Below are 23,205 nucleotides of genomic sequence, written 5' to 3'. Positions count from 1 at the left end.
ATGATGGCCAGCGCCCTCCTACACGACCTGGTCTCTGAGAAGGGGACCATCGACACCAGCCAGCTGCCCAGTGACAACTCACAGAACGGCAATTCCGTGGACTACAAGCTCATGTTTCAGAGCAGCCTGAGCAAGATTGAACAGGAAGGGGACTGCAGAGCCAAGGCAGCAGCGGTGAAGCTCTGTGAGGACGGGGTCACAATCTGCGAGAAGCTGGAGGAAGTCGCTAAGATGGAGAAGCCCAGTGAGCCCCAGTTGGAAAGCCTTGCCACAGCCATCAAGGAGCAGAACACCAATGTTCTCAAGTACCTTTCAGACATCAAAAAATCCACCAACGTCCCAGCCTTTGCACCTCAACCGCCAAATCTCACTCAAGCTGCCAACCTGGAGAAGGCAGAAGAAGGTCTTTCTAAAATGGTCCTAGATCAAGCCTGCTTTAAGGTAGAACAAGCAAAAACCCAATTGGATTCCACCAGAGAGGAGTACCAGAAACTGTCTGAGACCAAGGAGAAGGTGACTAAAGATCTCGATGAGATCCTGGTCACCATGATGAGGTGTCAAGTGAAGGAGATAGACTATGACACAACCCTCAAGCTGCTGGTGATTGGCCTGGATGCATTGAGCCAGGTCAAAGAGCAATGGGCTAAGATGAGCAACTTCTTCCAAATGATGTCTAATCTGATTCAGGTCTCTCTCAACGACACTGTCACACAGTTCACCAGTGATAGTGAGGCTTACGAGCCATTCCCAGGATATTCCGAAGATGCTTTCATCAAGGACATGATCTACACAGAAGCCTTTCAGGCTTGCAACATTGCCAATCTCTGCCACATGATCTCAGGGACTTATGTTGAGATCTCTCAGAAGCATCTAAGGGACCAAATCTCTAGTTTAGAGACCAACATCAATATGAGCCCTGATGATCCAATGTTTAATGTGAAACGCAAACAACTGCAGGAAGGCTACACTGCCACAAAGGAAGCAGTCAACCAACTGGTCATGAAGAACAAACGGGAATTTGAGATTCAAATACAACAGAGGATTGACAGCATCAACTCCACATTTAAAGATGTCCTACCCCTCACAGAGAGACAATAGGGCACAATATACAGAGCAATCTGAAGGAAGATCCTGAGGTCTCGCTACCTGACTGAAGGTTACAGACAGCATGTGAATGTGCAGCTATTGTATGAAAATAATGCCTTAAATCTTTCCTGATCTCCATTGCCAGAAAGGTTCTGCTGAAGTCTTAGTTCTGTTCAGAATACATCCTGTGACCCATTCACTCTCCCACTAGCTGACTGACCTGCAGGTCCATGGTGGGGATGTGTTGGTTGGGGGTCCTGACCAGGAGAGCTTTTTCCCAGGATTCACCATTCTGGATTGACCTGTCTCTATCTCCCAGGAAGAATCAGGGTTCCCTATGCAGAGGAGGCCCCAGTTCCCAGCATATATCCACAATTCAAGTGATTCTTCTCCTCCATGTCTTCATTTTCTGATAGAAAATCTCAGTATTTACCTAAACAGGAAGGCTTGCTCTTTGATAGTGCATTCAGAGATTCAGCCAATCATGCTCAGTCGGTGGGGCTGCCAAATGCTCCGGACAGCAATTCTTCAAGTTCCCCTTGAAACCACACATGGTCCAGACTCAGGTGTGCACCATCTTTCATTCATCTTCACATAGCAGAATCATAAACCTGCTGAAAATGAAGGACAAACTTTCATTTATATAGCACTTATCATCACCATGGTCCACCCATCCCAGAGTGCTTCCCAGTTGCTGTACTGTTTGCAAAGGAAAATCCGCAACTTATTTGTCCACAGGCAGCTTGATCACCTGTTCTGGTGATGTTTATTGAGGGATAAATGTTGGCCAGGAAATTGGACAGTACTCCTTGTTCTCCTTCATAACCACTCCATGGGATCCCCTCTGTTCATCGGAGAGGCAGGGTATTGACCATCTGTCGGGGGTTGAGGACACATCTTCATCACACGCAATGGTTCATCACCATCTTCTCCAGACTAACTGCTGCAGAGAAATAAACGCCAGCAGCACCCACCTCTCAGACAGCGAATGAAATTGAAACATTGATCATCCTGGAAGTCAGATAGTAAACTCGGAGTGAGTATTCTGGAGTTTCACATTCCTTGGTCAGTTCCACTTGTACTGCAGCTACATGTGGGAACCAGAGCAAAGGTGCTCTCCAGATGTGAAAGGATTTAAAACTTTCCAAAGTGATCTTCTATTTCTCAGAGACATTCAGGGTTGCTTAAGTTGCAGTAGCCAGTTCGAGATTATCGCACCCGCATCTCCTGGAATAGGTGACTGAGCGTAAAATCCCCAATGGAAACAATTTGAATTGATGTATGATTCACCCTCGATGGGGTGAAGTGCAGTGTGAATTTTGACGTTAAAATCAGGAGCCTATTGCTGAGCATGGGGCTGGGGCTGGTATCTTATGAATATGGGGTGTTTGCAAAGTCCCACCACGCAAACAGCAAGCAGTGACAATCTCACTGGGTCGGTGATGGGACCTTACTTGATTTTCCTGATAGAAAATCTCAGTATTTACCTAAACAGGAATTAAACACATCCTAACGCTGACGGGGAATGCTTACAGATGGCTAAATATTGCACCAATTTCACCAATCCTCCTCCGATGAGGCCCATTGTGGCCCCTAAGATGTCAGCCAGGTTCGTTCATCCTCAAGAATTCTGGCCTGGTTTCAGTTTAGATTGAAAGAGATTAAAAATACATCTTCTGAGCGCCGTTTCCTTTCCAATAGTACTATGGGGTCTTTGACATTCACCTGAACTTTAAAAAAACAATTTCACAGGGAAAGCTACCACGGTACTGCTGCCAGCTACAGCTGAGGAGATGTGCAGTGAGGCATGGAGGACAGGGAGGTAAACTGGGAATGCAGAGGAGGGATAAATTAGGAATGAGCACTGTCACCATTTCACACTGGGACAATATCAAGCTCATTGAAGCTAATATTCACTGGGAACAGCTGGGGACTGGAAGTGGAGAACAGCAATATATTATGAGGCTGCAATAGGCTATATTTCATGTATTCTGACAAAAATGCAAAAAGATGTTTAATAAATTGTTATGAATAACTTAATGATCAAAAAAAGACAACTTAAATGTTATTGTGGATTTCTTTTCAAACTGACATTGTTCAGAAAGTATTAAATAGAATCCGTACAGTGTGGAAGCAGGCCATTCAGCCCACCATGTCAGCACCGACCATTGGAAGACCCACCCCATCCCTGTAAACCTGCATATCCTTTGGCTAACCCACCTAACCTGCACAGTCTTGGATGCAATGGGTAATTTAGCATGGCCAAACCACCTAACCTACCACTGTGCCACCCTAAACTTATTTTTGTTGTTTTTTTTATATCCCCTGGCTATCGTGATCCGTTTTCTGAGGGGCAGCTCAGTGGTTAGCATTGCTGCCTCATAGCACCAGGGACCCAGGTTCAATTCCACCCTAGGGAGACTGTCAGTGTGGAGTTTGCACATGGGCTGAATGGCCTGCTTCCACACTGTAGGGATTCTATCTGTTACTGCATCTGCATGGGATTCCTCCAGGTGCTCTGGTTTCTTCCCACAGTCCAAAGATGTGCACGTTAGGGTGGATTGGCCATGCTCAATTACCCATAATATCTAATGATGTGCAGGCTAGGTGGGTTTGCCATGCAGCATTATAGGGGTACAGTGGATCTGGGTGGGATGCTCTTTGGAGGCTCAATATGGACATGTTGGGCTAAATGGCCTGCTCCCACACTGTAGGGATTCTCTGAAGGTGCAGTGTGGGAAGGAGGTGTCACTTTGGTCAACCGCTCCTTGTCTCCCATTGGGAAGACCATGGCCTCCATTGAGAGTGTTTGACTGAGGCCCTGATTCGGAATGTCTGGCTCACAAATCCCATCTGCTCTCATGACACAGGCCAGCACCACATGTCTGTGGGGTGAGGACTGAGAGGGAAAGTATCAGCTTGCTCCCCACTGGCCTTATTCCATACGGAAATTACCAGCTCGTTTTCTGCAAACTTTGAAAGGACATCTCGTAAGTTTTGAGTTTTTGCTGGAGAATGATTGATCCCCATCAGCAATGACACACATTTCACCAAACCAGCAGAGACGATGCCCTCTGGTCCAGCAGCTTTGGGAATATTTTCTAGCCAACCCGTTCAGCGATGTTTTGGATCTCTCTGGAGCAGGTGGGACTTGAACCCAGGCCTCCTGGCCCAGAGGAACAGACACTACAGCTGAGCCTTAAGAGCCTTGCCAGCAGCTTCTAAACTTGTCCACACGAGAATCCGGCCCAATTACAGTACTTCCAAACTGTACACTTGGTATCAGACATAGAATCATAGAGCTGTACAGCACGGAAACAAACCCTTCAGTCCAACTCATCCATGCTGATCAGTTATGCTAAATTAATCCAGTACCATTTGCCAGCATATGGCGTATATCGCTCTAAACACTTCCTATTCATATACCCATCCAGATGCCTTTTAAATGCTATAATTGTACTACCAGCCTCCATTACTTCCTATGGCGGCTCATTCCATAAACGCACCACCCTCTGTGTGGAAAACATTGCCCCTTATGTTCCTTTTAAATCTTTCTCCTTGCACCCTAAACTTACACCGTCTAATTTTGGACTCCCCCACCACGGGGAAAATACCTTGTCTATTTGCCCTATCTATGTCTCTCATAATGTTGTAAACCTCTACAAGGTCACCCTTCAGCATCTGATGCTCCAGGGAAAACAGCTCCAGCCTACTCAGCTTCTCCCTTATGCTCAAAACCTCAAACCTTGACAACATTCTTGTAAATCTTCTCTGAACTCTTTCAAGTTTCATAACATCCTGCCTTATAGCAGGGAGACTACAACTGAACACAGTATTCGAAAAGTGGCCTAACCAATGTCCTGTGCAGCCGCAACATGAACTCCAACTCCTATACTCAATGCATTGACCAATAAAGGCAAGCATACCAAACGCCTTCTTCGCTATCCTACCTACCTGCGACTCCACTCCTTCTGCGTCATAATAACTCTGTGATCTCCCACACACTGAGTGCAATGGTTTATGAAGAAGGCATCTCCCCAGCTCCCATTCAAAGACTAGTGAGGGGTAATGATAGCCCTTCGTAAGAATTGTTACTGGACCCAAAATATTAACTCTGATTTCTCTCCAGAGATGCTGCCAGAGTTTTTCCAGCAATTTCTGTTTCTCATTTTTTTGTTTGTAATCATAGCTGGCCTTATTAGTGACACCCACATCTTGAAAATGAATGACAAAGAATATGGGTGCAATCCAATGTCTGGGCAAGTCATTGGCAAAGCAAGCAAAGTTTGGAAATTTGATAGGTTTGTGCCATAGGGTGATGGGGCATGGATCCTGGTGTATGATTGTCTGGGGTAACTGTATAACGGGTCCCATTACATACTTGTAGAGAGAATCACCCAGACTGTGCATCACAGGGAGAGAGCTGATAGAATGTGCGCATATGGGGAATGTATCCTCAATGAACCATGAGAGAGACACTCCAAGGAGCAGGCTATCTGATCTCATGAAATGTGGAACAGGGGCCGAATAGCCTGTTCCTGTATTCCTCCTGCTCCCGAGCCAAGCTAAACTTCTTGCTGAAGAGAAAAGAGCAGAAACTGATGAAAGTTACTGATTCATTGGCCCAGAGTCACATCTGTTTCTGGTCTGACTCCAGCTCAAAAATAACACAAAAACATTGAGCATTAGCCAATCTAATCCTTTGGGATGATTAGAGGACTATTCGTTTCTGAGAAAATTGACTGTCCCCAAAACCTTTCACTTCTTAAAAGGATTTTTTCCTCTTTTCAGTATATTGTTCTATTTTTAAATTGCAGAATAACCAACTAAACCTCAAAACATTTTGCTAACATCAGATTAAGGCAGACTGAATGGGACGATCATTGGTTTAGGATTCTCTTCTCAATTCCCATAGGAGAACGTGAGGACTTCAGATGCTGGAGATCAAATGATCACCCTTCCTGATGAAGGGCTTATGCTTGAACCATCAATTCTCCTGCTCCTCGGATGCTGCCTGATCTGCTGGCTTTTCCAGCATTACACTCTCAACTCAATTCCCACACACCCATTCCCTCAATTAGCTAAGAAGGTCAGACCATTCATCGTTACTCCTCCTCAGTGCCACTGACTAAGAGGAAACATCTAGCACGATGTCAGATTTAGGGACTACTATCATTTTTCTCATAGGTCCTTGCTCCAGTTAATACAAAACTTGCAGCTTCCTAGTAACTCCATTCCTAATAGCACTGGAGGTCATGTTGTAGCTGTACAGGACATTGGTTCGGCCACTTTTGGAATATTGTATGAAATTCTGGTCTCCTTGCTATAGGAAGGATATTGTAAAACTTGAAAGGGTTCAGAAAAATTTACAAGGATGTTGCCAGGGATTGAGCTATAGGGAGAGGCTGAATAGGCTGGGGCTGTTTTCCCTGGAGCATCAGATGCTGAGGGGTAATCTTATAAAGGTTTATAAAATCTTGAGGAACATGGATAGGGTAAATAGACAAGGTCTTTTCCCTGGGTTGGAGTAGTCCAGAACTAGTGGGCATAGGTTTAGGGTGAGATGGCAAAAGTTTAAAAGGGACCTAAGGGGCAACCTTTTCACTCAGAATGGTGTTTCTGTGGAATGAGCTGACAGAGGAAGTGATGGAGGTTGGTACAGTTACAACATGGGTACATAAACAGGAAGAGTTTAGACTGATATGGACCAAATGCTGACCAATGCTGGGCCTAGATTAGGTTGGGATATCTGGTCAGCATGGATGAGTTGGACCAAAAGGTCTGTTTCTGTGCTGTACATCTCTGTGATTCTATGACTCTCTGACTGTCGCTGACCGACACACCACATGGTCTGCAAAGGTTCAAGAATGTGGCAACACCACCACCTTCCCAAGGGCATTGAGAAAGCTTTGGCCCAGCCAAAATCTCATGAATATACATAAGAAATAAAGGGACCACCATGTGGTTGTCCGTCCATATGGGTTTTAATGGGGAAAGGAGAAAGTGAGGACCACAGATGCTGGAGACTCAGAGTCGAAAGGTGTGGCACTGGAAAAGCACAGCAGGTCAGGCAGCATCCAAGGAGCAGGAGAGTCGAGATTTCAAATATAAGCCCTGCATTAGGAATTCCTCAGATGCTGCCTGACCTGCTGTGCTTTTCCAGCACCACACTTATTGACTTTAATGGGGCAAGTCGACAGACTTCACTGGCAATGAGGGATGGTGTGAAAAATGTCTGCTCACTTTGTAATGGACACAAATCATCATCAAAACTCAACTGCACCCAGACACTAAATGACCAGCCATCTGTCCTTGCAGCAAGGGATGCTGCGGAGCTTTCTGGTAAATAAGGGCATCAGCCTGCTGGAAATGGTTGTTATACAGGTGACCTTCTAAAATCGGGGATGATTATGTTGCAGTCAAATGTTCCGCGTTGTTCTCCCAATATCCCACTGTTTTCCTGGGATTACAGTGTGAATCTAGGATACATCCATGTGGAAACTCCACATCATTATTCATTCAATCCTTCCTCTCACCAAGGTAAAACCTGATCTCAGGTTCTTACAGATAATCAGGTCACCACGCCTCAGGTGAGTGGAGACATTCAGAAGGAGAGGCTTTCATGGGAACCTCAGGCAGTGTGGTTATTGAATCCTCACATCTGCCATCATCCTGCATTGAAAGCCAACTGTCCAGCCAACTGAGTTAACTGACCCCCAATCTGGGAGCTCTGTAGTGATGTGATGACCCCTTTAATATCCTTCAAATCAGTTTTCAACAGCTATCAGTTCTAAAATCGATTCTTTTTTTATGCTCTATTTTATCTCACCTAAAGTTCCTATATTTAGGAATATCAAGCTACCATTTCTTCCCTTGCTTTCAGCCATGGCTCAGTGCAGATCCAGTTTCCCTAATTCAGCACCCGGAGATCTGAGGCTATGCCAAATTTGGGATATGTTGGAATTTCAGGTCAGACAGTTGGAACCATGGCCAGTTTGGGACATTCCTTGTCGGGCAGGGTCTAGGGTCATTCAGAATGTGGGATAGAACAGTGAGCGGAGGATCACTATCCTGCAGCCACACTGCACCTATGCAGAGACCTGGCCCAATTGTCCAGGTACGTTTTAAAAGTTTCGATCAAGCATTTTAAGGGAGGTAATGGCCCAGTGGTATTCTCGCTCGGCTGACCCAGGATACGTTCTGGGTACCTGGGTTCGAATCCTTTCTTGATGGAATTTAAATACAATAAAAATCTGCAATTAAACGTCTATGATGACCATGAATTAATCATCAGGAAAATATCCATCTGGTTTACTGATGGTCTTCAGGGAAGGAAATCTGACATCCTCACCTGGTCTGGCATACAAGTGACTCCAGACCCAGAGCAATGTGGTTGACTATCAACTGCTCTCTGGGGCATTAATGGTGGGCAATGAATACTGGCCTAACCAGTGATGTCCATATCCTGTGAATGAATTACACAAATGAGGCATGTAGTCTGGATTTGAGGTATTCTACCTGCATTGTCTACAGGATTACACTGCCACTTGTGATGCAACTCTCAGCTTCCTCATTCCCTAGACTTTCTGCATTGAAGCATTTCTCATTTAGCTCTATCTAATCTGCCGAGACAGAGTTTTATGAATGTGACTTGACACTGAGGTATGTTGTGATGTATCCATTAACTCAGTCATCATGCGTTTGGACTCTGCTAGAAGGTTGGACGCAGTGCAGCTCAGTGATGTGGAGCTCTGCAGCTTTAACATTGTGCATCTGTTGTGAATAAATGTTGTTTAAAAGAAACCTGGATGTCTGGTCTGAAGCTGGATGAAGAATGGAAGTAACCATAACTACAATAGAGCTTGCTTGTTGAGAATTGTATTTCCCATCGGTGGCAGCCCCGACTTTAACAACGAAAATAAAACAAAGAACCATGGATATTGGAGATCCGAAACAAATAAAAGAGAAATGACTGAGAAACATTGTGAGAACTGAAGTCGAGTGACCTGATTTAAAATGTCCAATGCTGCTTTCTCTCTACAGGTGCTGTTGGACCTACTGAGTTTTCCAGTAATTTCTGCTTCTATTTGAACTTAACTGTTTAAATTTTTAAAACTATTGGACATGACTACATCATTTGCTGCCTGTGCACTCGCGTTGTCAACATCTCTTGTCACATTCCCAGTAAAAAAACCTAAAATATCTGTCTTTACTCAATAACTGAGTAGTGACTTTGTCTCGAGAGTAATGATTCTCTCCTGAGAGAAGCAGCTTAAGGGTCATTGGCAAAACGAAACAAGAACAGGAATGGAAAGTTGGAGTTCCAGAGGCTCAGAACCCTGGCTGTGCTGGTTGGTCACATTGAAGTTGCACCCTAGTTTTGTTCATGGATCTCCCCACAAAGTGCTGCAATCTGATTTCCGGGTCCCTCCTACTCTACCAAATGTCCCTTCAAGATGCTTTTAACAGTTAGACTTTCCTGAGTGCTAGGTGGTTAAATGTTGCTGAAATGTAATTACAATCAGTAACCAAAGTTGTCTGCAATATCTGAGGAGAATATGTGAGGATGCTGAACTACCTCAGCAGCAGGAAAAAGCTCCTCAAAAGTTTGAAGGACCAGTCCCAATCTGTATATTATTTCATCCTCCTTTTGTTATAAAACTAAATTGACCAAGTGCCGTAATTCATTGGATTGAAATTCTTCTTCAGACTCACTCCAAATCAGAGTTCATTCACTTGTGTATTTATTTTACATCTTCATTCAAGAAAATAGAAGGTGGCTTTATTCACCAACAGTCATCTTTGCATTTTTTAAATTCTTTGAAACTGCTGAAACTGACAACCGGAAGCTGCAGGGACAGACCACTATAAACACCGGAGGAAACATCAAAGAAGCGCTTCGCAGGAGGCTCCCAAGCACTGATGAGGTCGCCTAGCCAGGTGACGAAACGTTTGCAACAAAAACTTCCAGCTCGGCGAACAGAACCACAACAACGAGCACCCGAGCTACAAATCTTCGCACAATCTTTTTTTCTTTCTCTTCCCTTATCAGCTCCCTGTCATGACACCCTCACCTCCCACATGACCCATCAAACAAGCAGCTCATTTTATTCTGGGGAACTCCCTCACTAGCTAATCAGATTCATAAAACCCAATCTTGTCAGATTTGATAGTGCTAAATGGGGAATACTTCAGTGCACAAAGTCTAAAGAATGAGGAAGTTAAGCTGAGAGGCCTGCCACAATTCAGGTGCCAGAATAATCCTATAGACAATGCAGGTAGAGAACCTCCAATCCAGATACTCAAATACAGACTGCATACCTCATTTGTGTTATTCATTCACAGGATGTGTGCGTCGTTGGTTAGGCCAACATTCATTATTCATCACTAATTGCCCAGAGGGCATTTGAGAGTCAACCACATTGCTGTGGGTTGTCACTGTCAGTCAGACTAAATGAGGATAGCAGTTTTTCCCATAATTTATGGGAAAATGAGCATTTTACTTTTCAAAAAGAAAATGGACAATTTGCGTTATAACAAGATGGAGGCAATGAGGTCAGGTGACTTGCCTCCTTCCCTGTTGATACACATGAAACTGCTGAAACATGGAAGTAGCCTGGTTGTCTGATCAAGAAATTAACATGCAAGCAAACTTTCTAGGACATTATCCTGAAGAGATGTTGAACATGCGATATCTCTGCTATAGAGTTACAGTTACTATTCTCTGAAGACTCTACAGAAACTAATGAACAATGGCTACACAGCTAATGGCTGTGGAATTAAATTCCATGTAAGCTATCTGAAAGAATTCCATGCTGTCACACTAAGGCATGACATTTGTCAGGGGCAAAACCCCATTGTGATTGGCTGCTACAACCATCACAGCTATCATTTGTATGGACAATGGAAACACCAACACTACGGTCACCTGACAGAAAGCTTTTACGATAAAGAACCATTTGCAAGCATCATCTTTAGATGCACACATCAATCAGTCTGGGAAACAGATCACAGACAGAAGGGATCCTACCCATCCTTAAATCCATTTAACAGGCAGAGGATTAGGGCTGTCCTTTCACTATTGATGTGCAGAACCATGTCAGATCCTCAGGACACATCATCCAGCTGGAACAAGGTCAAATAGCTGCTTCTACAAGCAGGAAGGCACAGTGAGATGTCAACAGAATCTACCAACCTCTATTTTCACCAGGAAACCAAACGGAAATTATTGAGCTTGCAATGTATCTAGTTTCCATCTTGGAAAGCAGAGTAATTGAGACTTTTGGAACTCTTTAAAGATTGACGTGCTTGCTACTTCTTTTATAATCATATTTTCCTGCACGTGCTTGTCTTGTGTGAATGGCTGCTGTTGCGATTATAATCAGGCATTGAGAACAAGAGAGGAAGGAAATCTGCATTGTATTGTTTTAGAGACTCACATGGTTCAAAACTTCTTTTAAACTCACCTTGTTTGAGGGCAGTTAAGAGATGGGAAAAAGGAGCTTCATTCTGCCATCTCTCCCCAGTGACAGGAAACAACAGCAATAATTCAAATAAGGAGGTTTCTAATACAAAGTTGGAATTGTCACTATTACGTGACTCCCATGATACATCCAATTAATAGCCCTCTCATTGTACATCATTTATTTGGATTTTAACGAGGCTTTTAATGAGATTAACCCTCATGAAACGAATGGCAAATTATCTAATTGAATTGAAAACTGTCTCAGCAGCAGAAAATACAGATGGAATTGCTGATAAACAGAAAAAGGTCCATCAGGCAGGTCATATGTTACCTCTTCTTTATTACTGATGAACAATATCGAGCAGTCAGCTGAAATGCTTTTAGCTCGAAAGCAAATTCCTCCATACTAAAGCAAAACTCGGAGGCTCAACCTTTCCAAATCATTGGCTTGGATGAGATTAGAATAATCGACCTAGTTTTGGTGCCTGACTTCAGGAACCTTGCCACTGTGAGGGTACAGAAGAGTTTCACAGAGATGATGCCAGGGCTGAGGGGTGCCACAGTGGCTCAGTGGTTTAACACTGCTGCCTCATAGTGCCAGGGATTCCAGCCTCGGGCAGCTGTCCGTGTGGAGTTTGCATGGTCTCCCCGTGTCTGCCTCAATCAGAGAGAACAAACACCCAGCAGGAATGAGTTACTAGGTGCTGGCATTAACTCTGGTTGTTCAAGGCAAGATGAGGCAGTTTGTACCATAATCCAGTCCCTTAAGAACTCTAAAGTCAACAATTATATAGCCATTCAACTGATTTATGGTGGGATATTGCTACTGTTTATATCTCTACTGGATGCCAATGATCATCCTGTAAAGTTTTATGGTGAGTGATTATTATGTTTTATTTTGGCTTCTTCCTTTAGGGACGCTGGGAAAGTCAGGACTTAGGAGGCAGAGGCAAACTCCAGAGGCAGCCAGGAACAGTATCTACGATAAATATTGACCATACCGTTAATATCCATACAACAAGCCCGAATTTGGTCAGGTCATCAAGCTGTGCTTCAGGAGGTCAAATGGTGGTGAATGTTCATGGTCAGCGAGAGGCAAGTATTCAATAGGCTGCCTGGCCCCTGCTGACTCTTCTCCTCAGAGACTTTATTCAGACCGGATCTTCTTTGTGTGTTTCCATCTGGGACTTGAAATTCCATATTTTTTCCTAAAACTGACAGGAGATGAGTCAAATGCATGAAGAAATCTGGAGTAGAAAGGTCTTTTAACCCACAATCCACCATTTAATGGAATCCCAGTGACATGTATCTCAGTCTTTCTCCCTCCTTGGTTCACGACCCTTAATATCCCTGCTTACCAAAAATCTGTCACTCACAGATTGGAAAAGTTCAATGAACCTCCCTCTCCCGTTCTAACTCAAGCTTTGGGGAGAGAGTTCTGACCTTCCATTACCCTATGTGTGAAGACATGCTTCACTCGGCATCATTGCCGAGAGCTCAGTGGCTCTCGGCTCTGGAATTCCCTCCATATACCTTCTCCCTGCGCTCTCTTACTTTCAGGCATAACTGCAAATCCACATTATTCACAATCCTTTGGCCACTTGCTTCATTGTTTCCTCTACTTCTATGTCTCAAGTTGTTTGATAATGTCCTCATGTCTTACTGCACCGGAAGGAGCCATATAAATGCAAATGTTCTCACTGTGAACTGAGCCATGTAAAATCTCATGAAAGAAACTTTACGGAGCAGAGTGAGATTATTTTTCTTCGTTATATCATAGAGGTTGGGCATCAAGGACAACATCTATTGGTCATCTTCAATTGCCCTTGAAATGATTGGCTCTCTCAGCCATTTCAGAGCCACTGACATTATTGTGAGTCTAGAGTCACGTGTAGGCCAAAGTGGGTAAAGATGATAGACTTCCTTCCCTACAGGACATTAGTGACTCACGTGAGATTTTTGTATCCATTGATGATGGCTTTTATCCCTCAGATTTATTGCTTGAATTAAAATTCCGCCAGTTGTTGTGGTAGGACGTGAACCCATTTTCTCAAAGCATCCTGGAACTAATGGATTAAATCTCCAGTGATGGGATCAAGGCTTCTTAGACAGCATCTTTCAAACTCGTGACCACTTCCATCTAGAAGGACAAGGGCAGCAGATACATGGGAACACTACCACTCTGCAAGTTCGCCACCAAACCACTCACCATCCTGACTTAGAAATATATCGCTGTTTCTTCACTATCGCTGGATGAAAATCCTGGAATTCCCTCCCTAACAGCATTGTGGATCAACCCACAGCACATGGACTGCAGCATGTAGCATCATAGTTTTGTACAGCACAGAAGTAGACCCTTCGGTCGAACTCGTCCATGCTGATCAGGTATCCTACATTGATCTAGCCCCATTTGTCAGCATTTGGACCATACCCCTCTAACACCTTCCTATTCATATACCCATCCAGATGTCTTTTAAATGCTATAATTGTACTAGCTTCCACCACTTCCTTTGGCAGCTCATTCCACATACTCATCGCCCTCTGTGTGAAAAGGTTGACCCTTAGGTCCCTTTTAAACCTTTCCCCTCTCACCTTAAATCTATGCCCTGTAGTTATGGACTCCCCTACTCCAGGGAAAAGACCTTTGCTATTCACCCTATCCATGCCCCTTATCATTTTATAAACCTCTATAAGGTCACTCCCCAACCTCAGACTTCACGGAAAATAGCCCAGGCCTATTCAGCCTCTCCTTGTAGCTCAAGCCCTCCAACCCTGGCAGCATGGAGTGCAGTGATTCAAGAAGGCAGCTCACCACCACCTTCTCAAGGGGTACCTAGGGATGGGCAATAAATGCTGGGCCCGGCCAGTGATGCCCATATCCCATGAACCAATGAAAAAACATTTATGCTGCAATGGCTTGTTCCAGTGGCTTCAGTCCGAAGGCAATGAATGCTGGGCTATAAATCCACTGTGGGGTTATCCCATGTGGATTACATCAACATTTCCGATATTTAGTTGATGAAATGGAGGGTATAAATGGAACTATTGGGAAACGCTGTAGTTGGGGAAACAACCCTGAGACCTAAAGTGTGTCAGCATTTCCAATTCACCATTTTTTTTTCTGAAAGTAAATCATAAACCTGATGGGCCGAAATCTGTGCTGTAACCTTCTAACCCACTTTTCATTTAAGGTGTTGTCCCTGTGGGGCCATTTTTCAAAACAAAATTGTTCTTCGACCGGTTAAACTAGTTAAGTGACTCGATCACTTCAATATCACACAGCCCTGCAGTGAATTACTTCAACTCCATCCAGTTATGTCTCTCAAAACTGTTGTTGAAAAGGTGGTTGCTTCCATAAAACAGCAGTGAGGGACATAGGGTGGATCCAAACTCCACCTGAAGTGAGCCATAAAATGAGGGACAGCGGGACCAAGGGGTGTGGGTGCTGGTCAATGTAAGAGTGGAGAAGGTTGGAGTGAGGGCATCATGCTCAACGTTGGTTATGGGGGTGAGTTGTTGTTTTGAGGTCTTAGAATCAGAATAGTTGGGGGGAGGGAGTGGATCAAATTCACTGAACGGCATATAATTTCTCCTGTTGAGTCACGTCATTATCATCATCCAGCTTCCACCCCACCCAAATCACTCACCCCGGAGATTCCCAGCCTCCCACGGGCTGTCCTAGAAATACGGGATCGCTCAAGGGACACAAGAGAGCAGTCAAAATCAGAACTAGACAGCGTTCCCAAAATCCAGGGACTCCAGAACCAGATGGTCACGGTCTAAGGGTAGGCCATTTTGGACTAAAATGATGAGAAAATTCTTCACCCAGGGAGTGCAGAGTCTGTGGGATTCACTGCCACAGAAGGATTGAGGCAAAAGCATTGAATGTTTTCAAAAAGGAGATAGATATAAATCTTAGGGCTAAAGGAATCAAAGGGTATGGAGAGAAATCTTGAACAGGGGACTGAGTTGGATGATCAGCCATGATTATATTGAATAGTGCTGGAACCTCTGGGTCCGCGGTCTGAACATCAACTAGGATCCACCTGCTTCCCAGCATTCTGTGGTTCAAGTTGGATGTATCCAGCTACTATTTATACTCGGACTGAGACTGGTCCTAACTGCCTGAAGGCAAAATAACAAAAATCACAAAACCCTAGCAAAGTTCCTATTAAAAGATCCAAAATCTACAGAAGACAGGCGTCCTTAGTGGCCAAAATATTAACACAAACAGAAATTCTTGGAGAAACTCAGCAGGGCTGGCATGATCTGTGGAGAGATAAACAGAGCTAAGCAGGTATGACTCTTAGAAAGCAAAAACATAGGTAATAGGAGCAGGATTAGACTACTTAATCTTTTGAGGCTGGTACACTATTCAATATAGGAGAAAGTGAGGTCTGCAGATGCTGGAGATCAGAGCTGGAAATGTGTTGCTGGAAAAGCGCAGCCAGTCCGAGTATAAATAGTAGCTGGATACATCCAACTTGAACCACAGAATGCTGGGAAGCAGGTGGATCCTTGTTGATGTTCAGACCGCGGACCCAGAGGTAACATACTGTGGGTGAAGCAAACCTGAAATAAAATCAGAAAATGCTGGAAATGCTCAGCAGGTCAAGCAGCATCTGTGGAGAGAGAGGGGGATAGAGTTAATGGTTCAGATACTCTCTCTGTTCCTATGCATTAGGTGAGGCAAGGACATCACAGCAACTTTGTAATGTAGCAGGGTGGCTCAGTGTTAGCACTGCTGCCTCACAGCACCAGAGACCTGGGTTTGATTTCAGGTGACTGTCTGTGTGGAGTTTGCACATTCTCCCCGTGTCTGCTTAGGTTTCCTCAGGGTGCTCCAGTTTCCTCCCATAGTCCAAAGATGTGCAGGTTAGGTGGGTTAGCCATGCTAAATTGTCTATTGTGTTCAGGATGTGTAGATTAGGTGCAATAGTCAGGGGAAATGTAGGTTGATAGTGTAGGGGAATGGGTGAGGTACTCTCCAGAGGGTCAGTGTGGACTTGTTGGGCCAAATGGTCTGTTTCCACACTGAAGGGATTCTATGATACTTTGTCCAGTGCCTGGTTTAGAAAACTGAGTCCTGCCCCAGAGCTCTGTGTTCTTGACCAGTCAGTCTATAATCAGGAGATACCCAGAAAGTTTGGGGCACGTAGACTAGGCATCATCTGCGTACAGGCCTGAAATGATGAAAGAGGAATTGAGAAGGTAAAGGCAGGGAGTTGCAGTTTAAATTCAAACTACACGTTACAGAGCAAAGAGTAATATAGTCTGACAACAATCATTCTCCAAATGCTGAATTTCTCATCTCTTGCTATTATTGAAGTGCAAGTGGGAGAGTTTATCCAAATCTGCCCACCTCCCCCACCCAGAATAACTTTGATCTCATTCTCTCAGGTCAACATAAGACAAGGAAGAGAGACGAAAAGGAAATTCTCGCCATCTGGAAGTGAAAATTAACAATGTCTCACTGTTCCTGTGAAGTGAATTATCTCACAGTATAAAATATGATTAGCAGAGTTTACACAAATGCCATGCTCAGACTGGTTGCTCTGTGGAGGAAACCCACCAAACTCAGATTCCCATGACATCCCCCTTTCACATACACACACCAGCCCCACCACCTCTGCCATCTCCATGCCAGTGCACACAATGATGCAATGTAATTGTGATCATTTTACAGTTTTTGCTTATCAAGAGCTAAATGCATGACACTCAATATGATTATAGCCAGTGGACTTGTTCTGACAACACTGTCAAATTTATTTCAAACAACAGATATTATTGTCTGGAGATTTTTCCTTCAGTGATTCATATTTTCCACTGCTGATCATGTTTTCAACTGCAGTGTATTTATCTGCTTGGACCATATTCAAAGGTTAACTACCAGGCTGTCAGTGCTCTCACACTGGAATATTTCTGCAGGCGATTGTGTAAATTTAAGTATGCTGGCTATTCCACCTCCTTTTGAGCAGTATTCACGTAAACAGATTAAGGAGGATTCATGATTAGGACTTCAGGGGCCAGACTACACTGGGCAAAGACCCCCAACCGAGAAATATCTATCTCAGGCAAGGATCAGGCAGCATTAAAAGATACAGAAACTGCTGGAAAATTCTCAGCAGGATGGGCAACATTTGAGGAGATAGAAATCAGGGTTCACATTTTGGATCTAGTGACCCTTCTTCCGAAGACAGGGATATGAAGAAGGGTCACTGGACCTGAAGCGTGAACTCTGTTCCTCTCTCCAACGATACGTCCAAACCTGGTGATGTCTCCAGCTGTTTCTGTTTCTGATTTCCAGCATCTGTAGTTCTTTTGGTTTAACCTTAAAAGATACCAAAACAGAAACAGGGCATCTTATTTAGCCTCTTCAGCTTGTTCTGTCTTTCAATGAGATCATGGCTAATCTATGACATCTATCTAGATATCCATCAAGCTTAGATTTGAAATTAACAAATAACCCAGAGTCAATTGCCATTTGCGAAAAGATAGCTCCAAATTTCTGCCATTCTGTATTTTAAAGTGTTTCATTTGCTCCTGATGTGTTTGGCTGACATATTTATAAAGTACCCCATAGACCTTCACTTACCGCGCAGCAGAAATAGTTACCCTTAACTATTTTTGAAAACTTTGACCAACTCAATCATTAAACCATTAAACTCCAGAGACGGCAGCTCTGGTTTGCATAAAGTTAGTTTTTAAAAACCTCTTACATGTTAAACTTTTCCTGGTTTGACCTGATGAAAGGTTATCTCTGCTTGTCTTTCCAGAGTCTGACCTTCTCTGTTCTCTAGCATTTGTTTTGATGGCCTAACTTACATAATCTTTCCTCATGAGTTAAACTTTCGAGTCCAGTTATTATTCTGTTGTAAGCCAAGGCAATAGTATTCATTAAAAATCAGACAAAGGCCCACACGGTAAAAGCTACAATGGCCTGCTGTCCAGCAATGCAGAAGCAACAATATTCACCAAGGCTTTTTCAAAAGTTAAAAATGTATAAGGAGCAATAATTTGATTTGTTTTTTTCCAATATACTCATTTCTTCCATGGCCTTCATTCTGTGAGGGGACCACGTGTTATCTGTTTAAAGGGCGTTTTGACAATATACTAAGTTTGTGGACTTGTGCCAGAATAGCTGCATTTGAGAAAAATTGGAATGTGCTCTTGGAACATTTAGAAGGGAGAAGGGAGACTGATTTCCTGTTCTGGCAGACTGTCTCTAGGCAACCAGTCGAATTGTTACTGTTAAAAATAAACACATGTTAACCCACCAGCTCTTTTAATTGGGTCATTCCCATCAAAACAGCTGACACAGTACCTTTCAGAAAACAGCGTTGTGCTGAAAGGATTTACTGAATAACTTTAGACTTTCTTCCCCTTTTCTGTATGAACTGCATAAAACTCATTAATTGAGAATTGGTCTTTGTTTCAACAGAACATCCTGTCTACATGAACTCTGCCCACAACAGGAAACATCTGATCTCAACTAACTCTCAGAAACAAAGAGCAGCTTCAGTTACCTGGGAGTCATTTTCTTTAGATCATGTTTTCTCGTCTCTGTGCAATTTGCCAACTCCTCCAGATTATCCTCTGATTATGCCTAAACCAGTCTGTACATGTTGATTATTTGAAGTAGCTTTCTCAGTGTTAGCATTCCCCATATTCAATTCCTGAGCTCCCTTCTGACCAGGAAGATATTTTCATCAGACCTGTGTTGCAGAACTGTCAGCAGCAATGCCACAGCTCTGTATGATAGCAAGTGACTATAATCCTGCATTAGAACCCTCTCTGAACACTAGGACATGGGACGACAAATAGGAGTGGCCAACTGCTGTGATGGTGGATGTTCTGGGAACACACTTTTTGATATAGGGGATAATGTGGAGGAATCCTGCTTTGTTTTTAAGCCTGATGCTTCCTGGGCATGCTCACTAGGATGGTGGAGAGACAGCTGACTTGACATTAATTCCATTTGTATGGTGCTGGAAAAGCACAGCAGGTCAGGCAGCATCCAAGGAGCAGGAGAATTGACGTTTCAGGCATAAGCTCTTCCTCAGGAAATGCTGAAACATCAATTCTCCTGCTCCTCGGATGCTGCCTGACCTGCTGTGCTTTTCTAGCACCACACTCTCGACTCTGATCACCAGCATCTGCAGTCCTCACTTTCTCCTAGTTATTTCCATTGGTACATTTTATATTCCGTTCTCACTCTAGTCAATGAAATAGCTTGCTGAGGCAGTTAGGACCTTGAGCAGAGGAGTGGTAGTGGGTTATTCAGATCTTTGAGTCTGCCCAGCCATTTGATAAGATTAGAGCTGGTGCAGTTGTGATCTTAAAATTATTTCCTGTCTACTCCCCATAACCCTCAACTCCCTTGCCTATTGAAAATCAAACCCATGCAGCTTAAAGACTAGCCTCCATTGCCATCTGGGCAAGATAATTCCACACTTTAATGGCCCTTTGAAAGAAATAAATATGTTTCTAAATTCATCTGTCTTAAAGGAGACCTCTTATTTTTAAACTATGTTCCTTACTCTTAGTGTCCCCACAATACGCCAAATACACTTGGGATATAACTACTTTGGTGTGGAACCCGAGTTATAACAACTTAAGAACTAAGAGCAGGAGTAGGCCATTCAGCCCCTCCACCATTTACTATGATCATGGCTGATCTCACCTTGGCCTCAATTCCATTTTCCTGCCCATTCTCCATAACGCTTCAACCCATTATTAATTAAAAATCTGTCTATTGCCTGCTTAAATTTATTCAGAGTCCTGGCATCCATCACACACTGAGGTAGTGAATTTGACAGATTTATGACTCTTTGTGAGAAGTAATTGCTCTTTATTTCTGTTTTAAATCTGCTACTCCTGATCCTAAAACGACACTAGATTGCCCCACATGGAAAAACATTCTCTCCACATCTACTTTGTCAATCCCCTTTAGCATCTTATATACGTCAGTTAGATCTCCTCTCATTCCTGAGTTATGTTTAAGTCCAGACTGGGTAGGGTTGCCAGATTTTGAGTGAATCTATTTTCTTTTAATGGTTCTACCTGACACCATGTTTTTATTTGAAGGCATATTTGACTGAATTCAAACTTGAGATCTGTCCTGATGGAATTCCCAGCATTAGTACCCCAAGATTCTGAGTTACCAGCCTTATACCAGAAGTACTACATCACATAATACTGGTTAACATTTGTAGTATAATTTCTAATCTCAACGGTGTGTGAGCCCTCCCAGTTTAGAATCGGAGAATCTTGAGCGCACAATCCAGGTGGAATATCCAGTCAAATTTTACAGACTGGGTCAAATAACACTGGTGACCACCTGAGGGCAAAACTGAATGAGAGCTGCACTATTGTTGATGCCATCTTTTGGACAATAACTCACCTTACAAGTGGATATAAAAGATCCTCAGCTCTATTTGAAGGGGGGGGCCGGGGGGAGGGGGCAGGAGAGTTCTCTTGCACGTCTGGCAATATTTATCATAAACAGCATCTCAAAGACATTACCTGGGCATCATTGCATTGCTGTAATAGGTGCTTTATAAATGGAGAACCTTTTTAAGCTAATTGCCACTGTACCTGATCTGGAACATTGCAAAGACATATGATTTTGCAATAAGAAAAAAGGGAAGGTGTTGATAGATCTCTTTTTTGTTAGATGGGCTGCTTCCATTTGTAGCCTTATTACATAGACAGAAGGTGTCAAAGAATTGGGAAGTTCGATAGTAGGAACATTAAAATTCCTAGCACTGTCTGTGTTATCCACCACTAAGGATTCATTAATAGGAATAAAGCCTTGTCCTTTCAGAATTGAGAGAGATTACAGTATCTGAGGATTTTGATAGTGAATAGCATTGGATCAGGATGTTGGGCATCTCTGTAATACGTCCACTTCAGAGACCAGAGCAGAGACTTTGGATTGGGTCCAAAGACTAAGCAAATCTGTTTTGATGACTATTTCAAGTCAGCAACATTTGGTGAGAGGCCCAGGTCACTGCTCCATTGTTGTCTGCGATGTGATGCAGGGTAACTCCTGGGACAGTGACCAGATGGCCAAGGTGAAAGGAGATGCTCAACATTGAAAACCAATTTACTGACGGTGAGTCCAAGGTCCAGTTTTTGAGGCAATCTGTGACAGGTTTAGTAAATAAACCTTGCAGTGAAGCTACCCAGAATGTCCTCAATTCATGACACCGGATACACAAAATATGGAAAACAACTCAAATTTCACTTTCCTGGTCTTAAAATGGAGTGAAAACGCAGCAGGAAATGGATATACAGTCGGATAGCATTGACTTAGATACTGAGTGCTGTATGGAGAACAGAGTGATGTACGGGGACCAGAGTGATCTATTGAGACCAGATTGATGTATAGAGACCACGTATGTGCACATATTCAGGTCTGTCAATGTGTAAGAGATAATGAATCCCCCATCCGTACCATATCTATGGAATACAAGAGAGGTTTTACATTAAAAATATGGTTCCTGGCCTTATAAGAGAAATATAAAAATCTGAGTACGAACTTCCTAGTTGGTTCAAGAATGAAAAACGAATGATGTTTGGATTTAAAATATTAACTTTACCTCTGTGAATGTCGGCTGGGTAACAGCAGCTCATATCGAGATACTCAATGACAGATGAAATCTCAGAGTTGCCATGGAAACGATCAAAACTAGGAGAGCCTATTGGTGTGATAAAAATAAATGTTGGCATCTTGTTAATGTTCTGTCATGAGCTGCCAGCAGCATATTTAGCAAATATTCCACCGAGATAAAAGAATGACCTTACTGGCCATTAAAATGAATGAACTGCCTGATTCATAGCCCAATCGTTCTCCTTCGAAGGTCGCAATGGTTGGAATAACACTGTGTTAATCATTGATGCTGCTTTTGACTTCATGAAACCAATAGTGGATTCCTGAGAATTAGCCGAAGAATTCTGTTTGGAAAGAGTGTTTCTGAATTGTGGATCCAGTAACTCTGCACCATGTTGACTTAATTTTGGTTTGAGGCTTGACTTTGCATTGCAAATGTCTAATGAGCATGTTGGCTCCATTTGGATAATAATGCTTGATTCCTCACTGGTTACATTTAAGACTGAGCTAGAGAGTTGCTTAAACAGTAAGGGAATCAATGGTGAAAGGAAAAAGGCAGGAAAGTGGGATTGAGGATTGTCAGATCAGCTAGAATCTCAGTGAATGATGGAGAACACCTGATGGGTTGAATGGCCTCTTTCCACACCTAGGCCTTATTACTGGTGGTCTAACAGTCCTTAGGAACCCATGTAAATCACTATCCAATAGACTAGGAATGCCTCTTCACTTCATTGCTCATCAAAACTTCCATGGTTTTACCGAGCAGCCTCTCATTCATAATTTGAGAAGTGAATGCACCAACACATTCCGTGTTCTGAACATCCAAGACAAGTTGAAGAACAATCATTTTATTGAAGTCTTTTTGTCAATGATGAAGGAGGTTCCACCACTAGCCTGGATGAGTGAAGCTTTAATGACACTCAGGAAACCAAAGACCATGCAGGACAAAGCAGCCCATTGGATCAGCACCCCATCCACCCCTTTAAACATTCACTCCCTTCTCCACTGACACACAGAGGCAGCAGGACTTATACTACGC

General features: G+C 43.3%; 1 protein-coding gene across 1 annotated transcript; it reads left to right on the top strand.

Annotated features, from left to right (window-relative positions):
- The first annotated feature begins 384 nt into the window (after positions 1–384).
- LOC122552577 lies at positions 385–12,718 on the top strand. Its single transcript, XM_043695289.1, has 2 exons — positions 385–2,122; positions 12,467–12,718. Exon 1 carries the CDS (start codon positions 415–417, stop codon positions 1,096–1,098), a length of 684 nt encoding a protein of 227 aa, XP_043551224.1. The 5' UTR covers positions 385–414; the 3' UTR covers positions 1,099–2,122; positions 12,467–12,718.
- Positions 12,719–23,205: the final 10,487 nt, after the last annotated feature.

This window comes from Chiloscyllium plagiosum, chromosome 9, assembly GCF_004010195.1.
Source record: "Chiloscyllium plagiosum isolate BGI_BamShark_2017 chromosome 9, ASM401019v2, whole genome shotgun sequence".
In the NCBI taxonomy this organism is placed as follows: Eukaryota; Metazoa; Chordata; class Chondrichthyes; order Orectolobiformes; family Hemiscylliidae; genus Chiloscyllium; species Chiloscyllium plagiosum.
This window is presented reverse-complemented; position numbering and strand designations above follow the sequence as displayed.

Coding starts and splice junctions, on each gene's coding strand:
- LOC122552577 (XM_043695289.1), top strand. CDS start 415: ATGGTCCTAGATCAAGCCTGCTTTAAGGTAGAACAAGCAAAAACCCAA.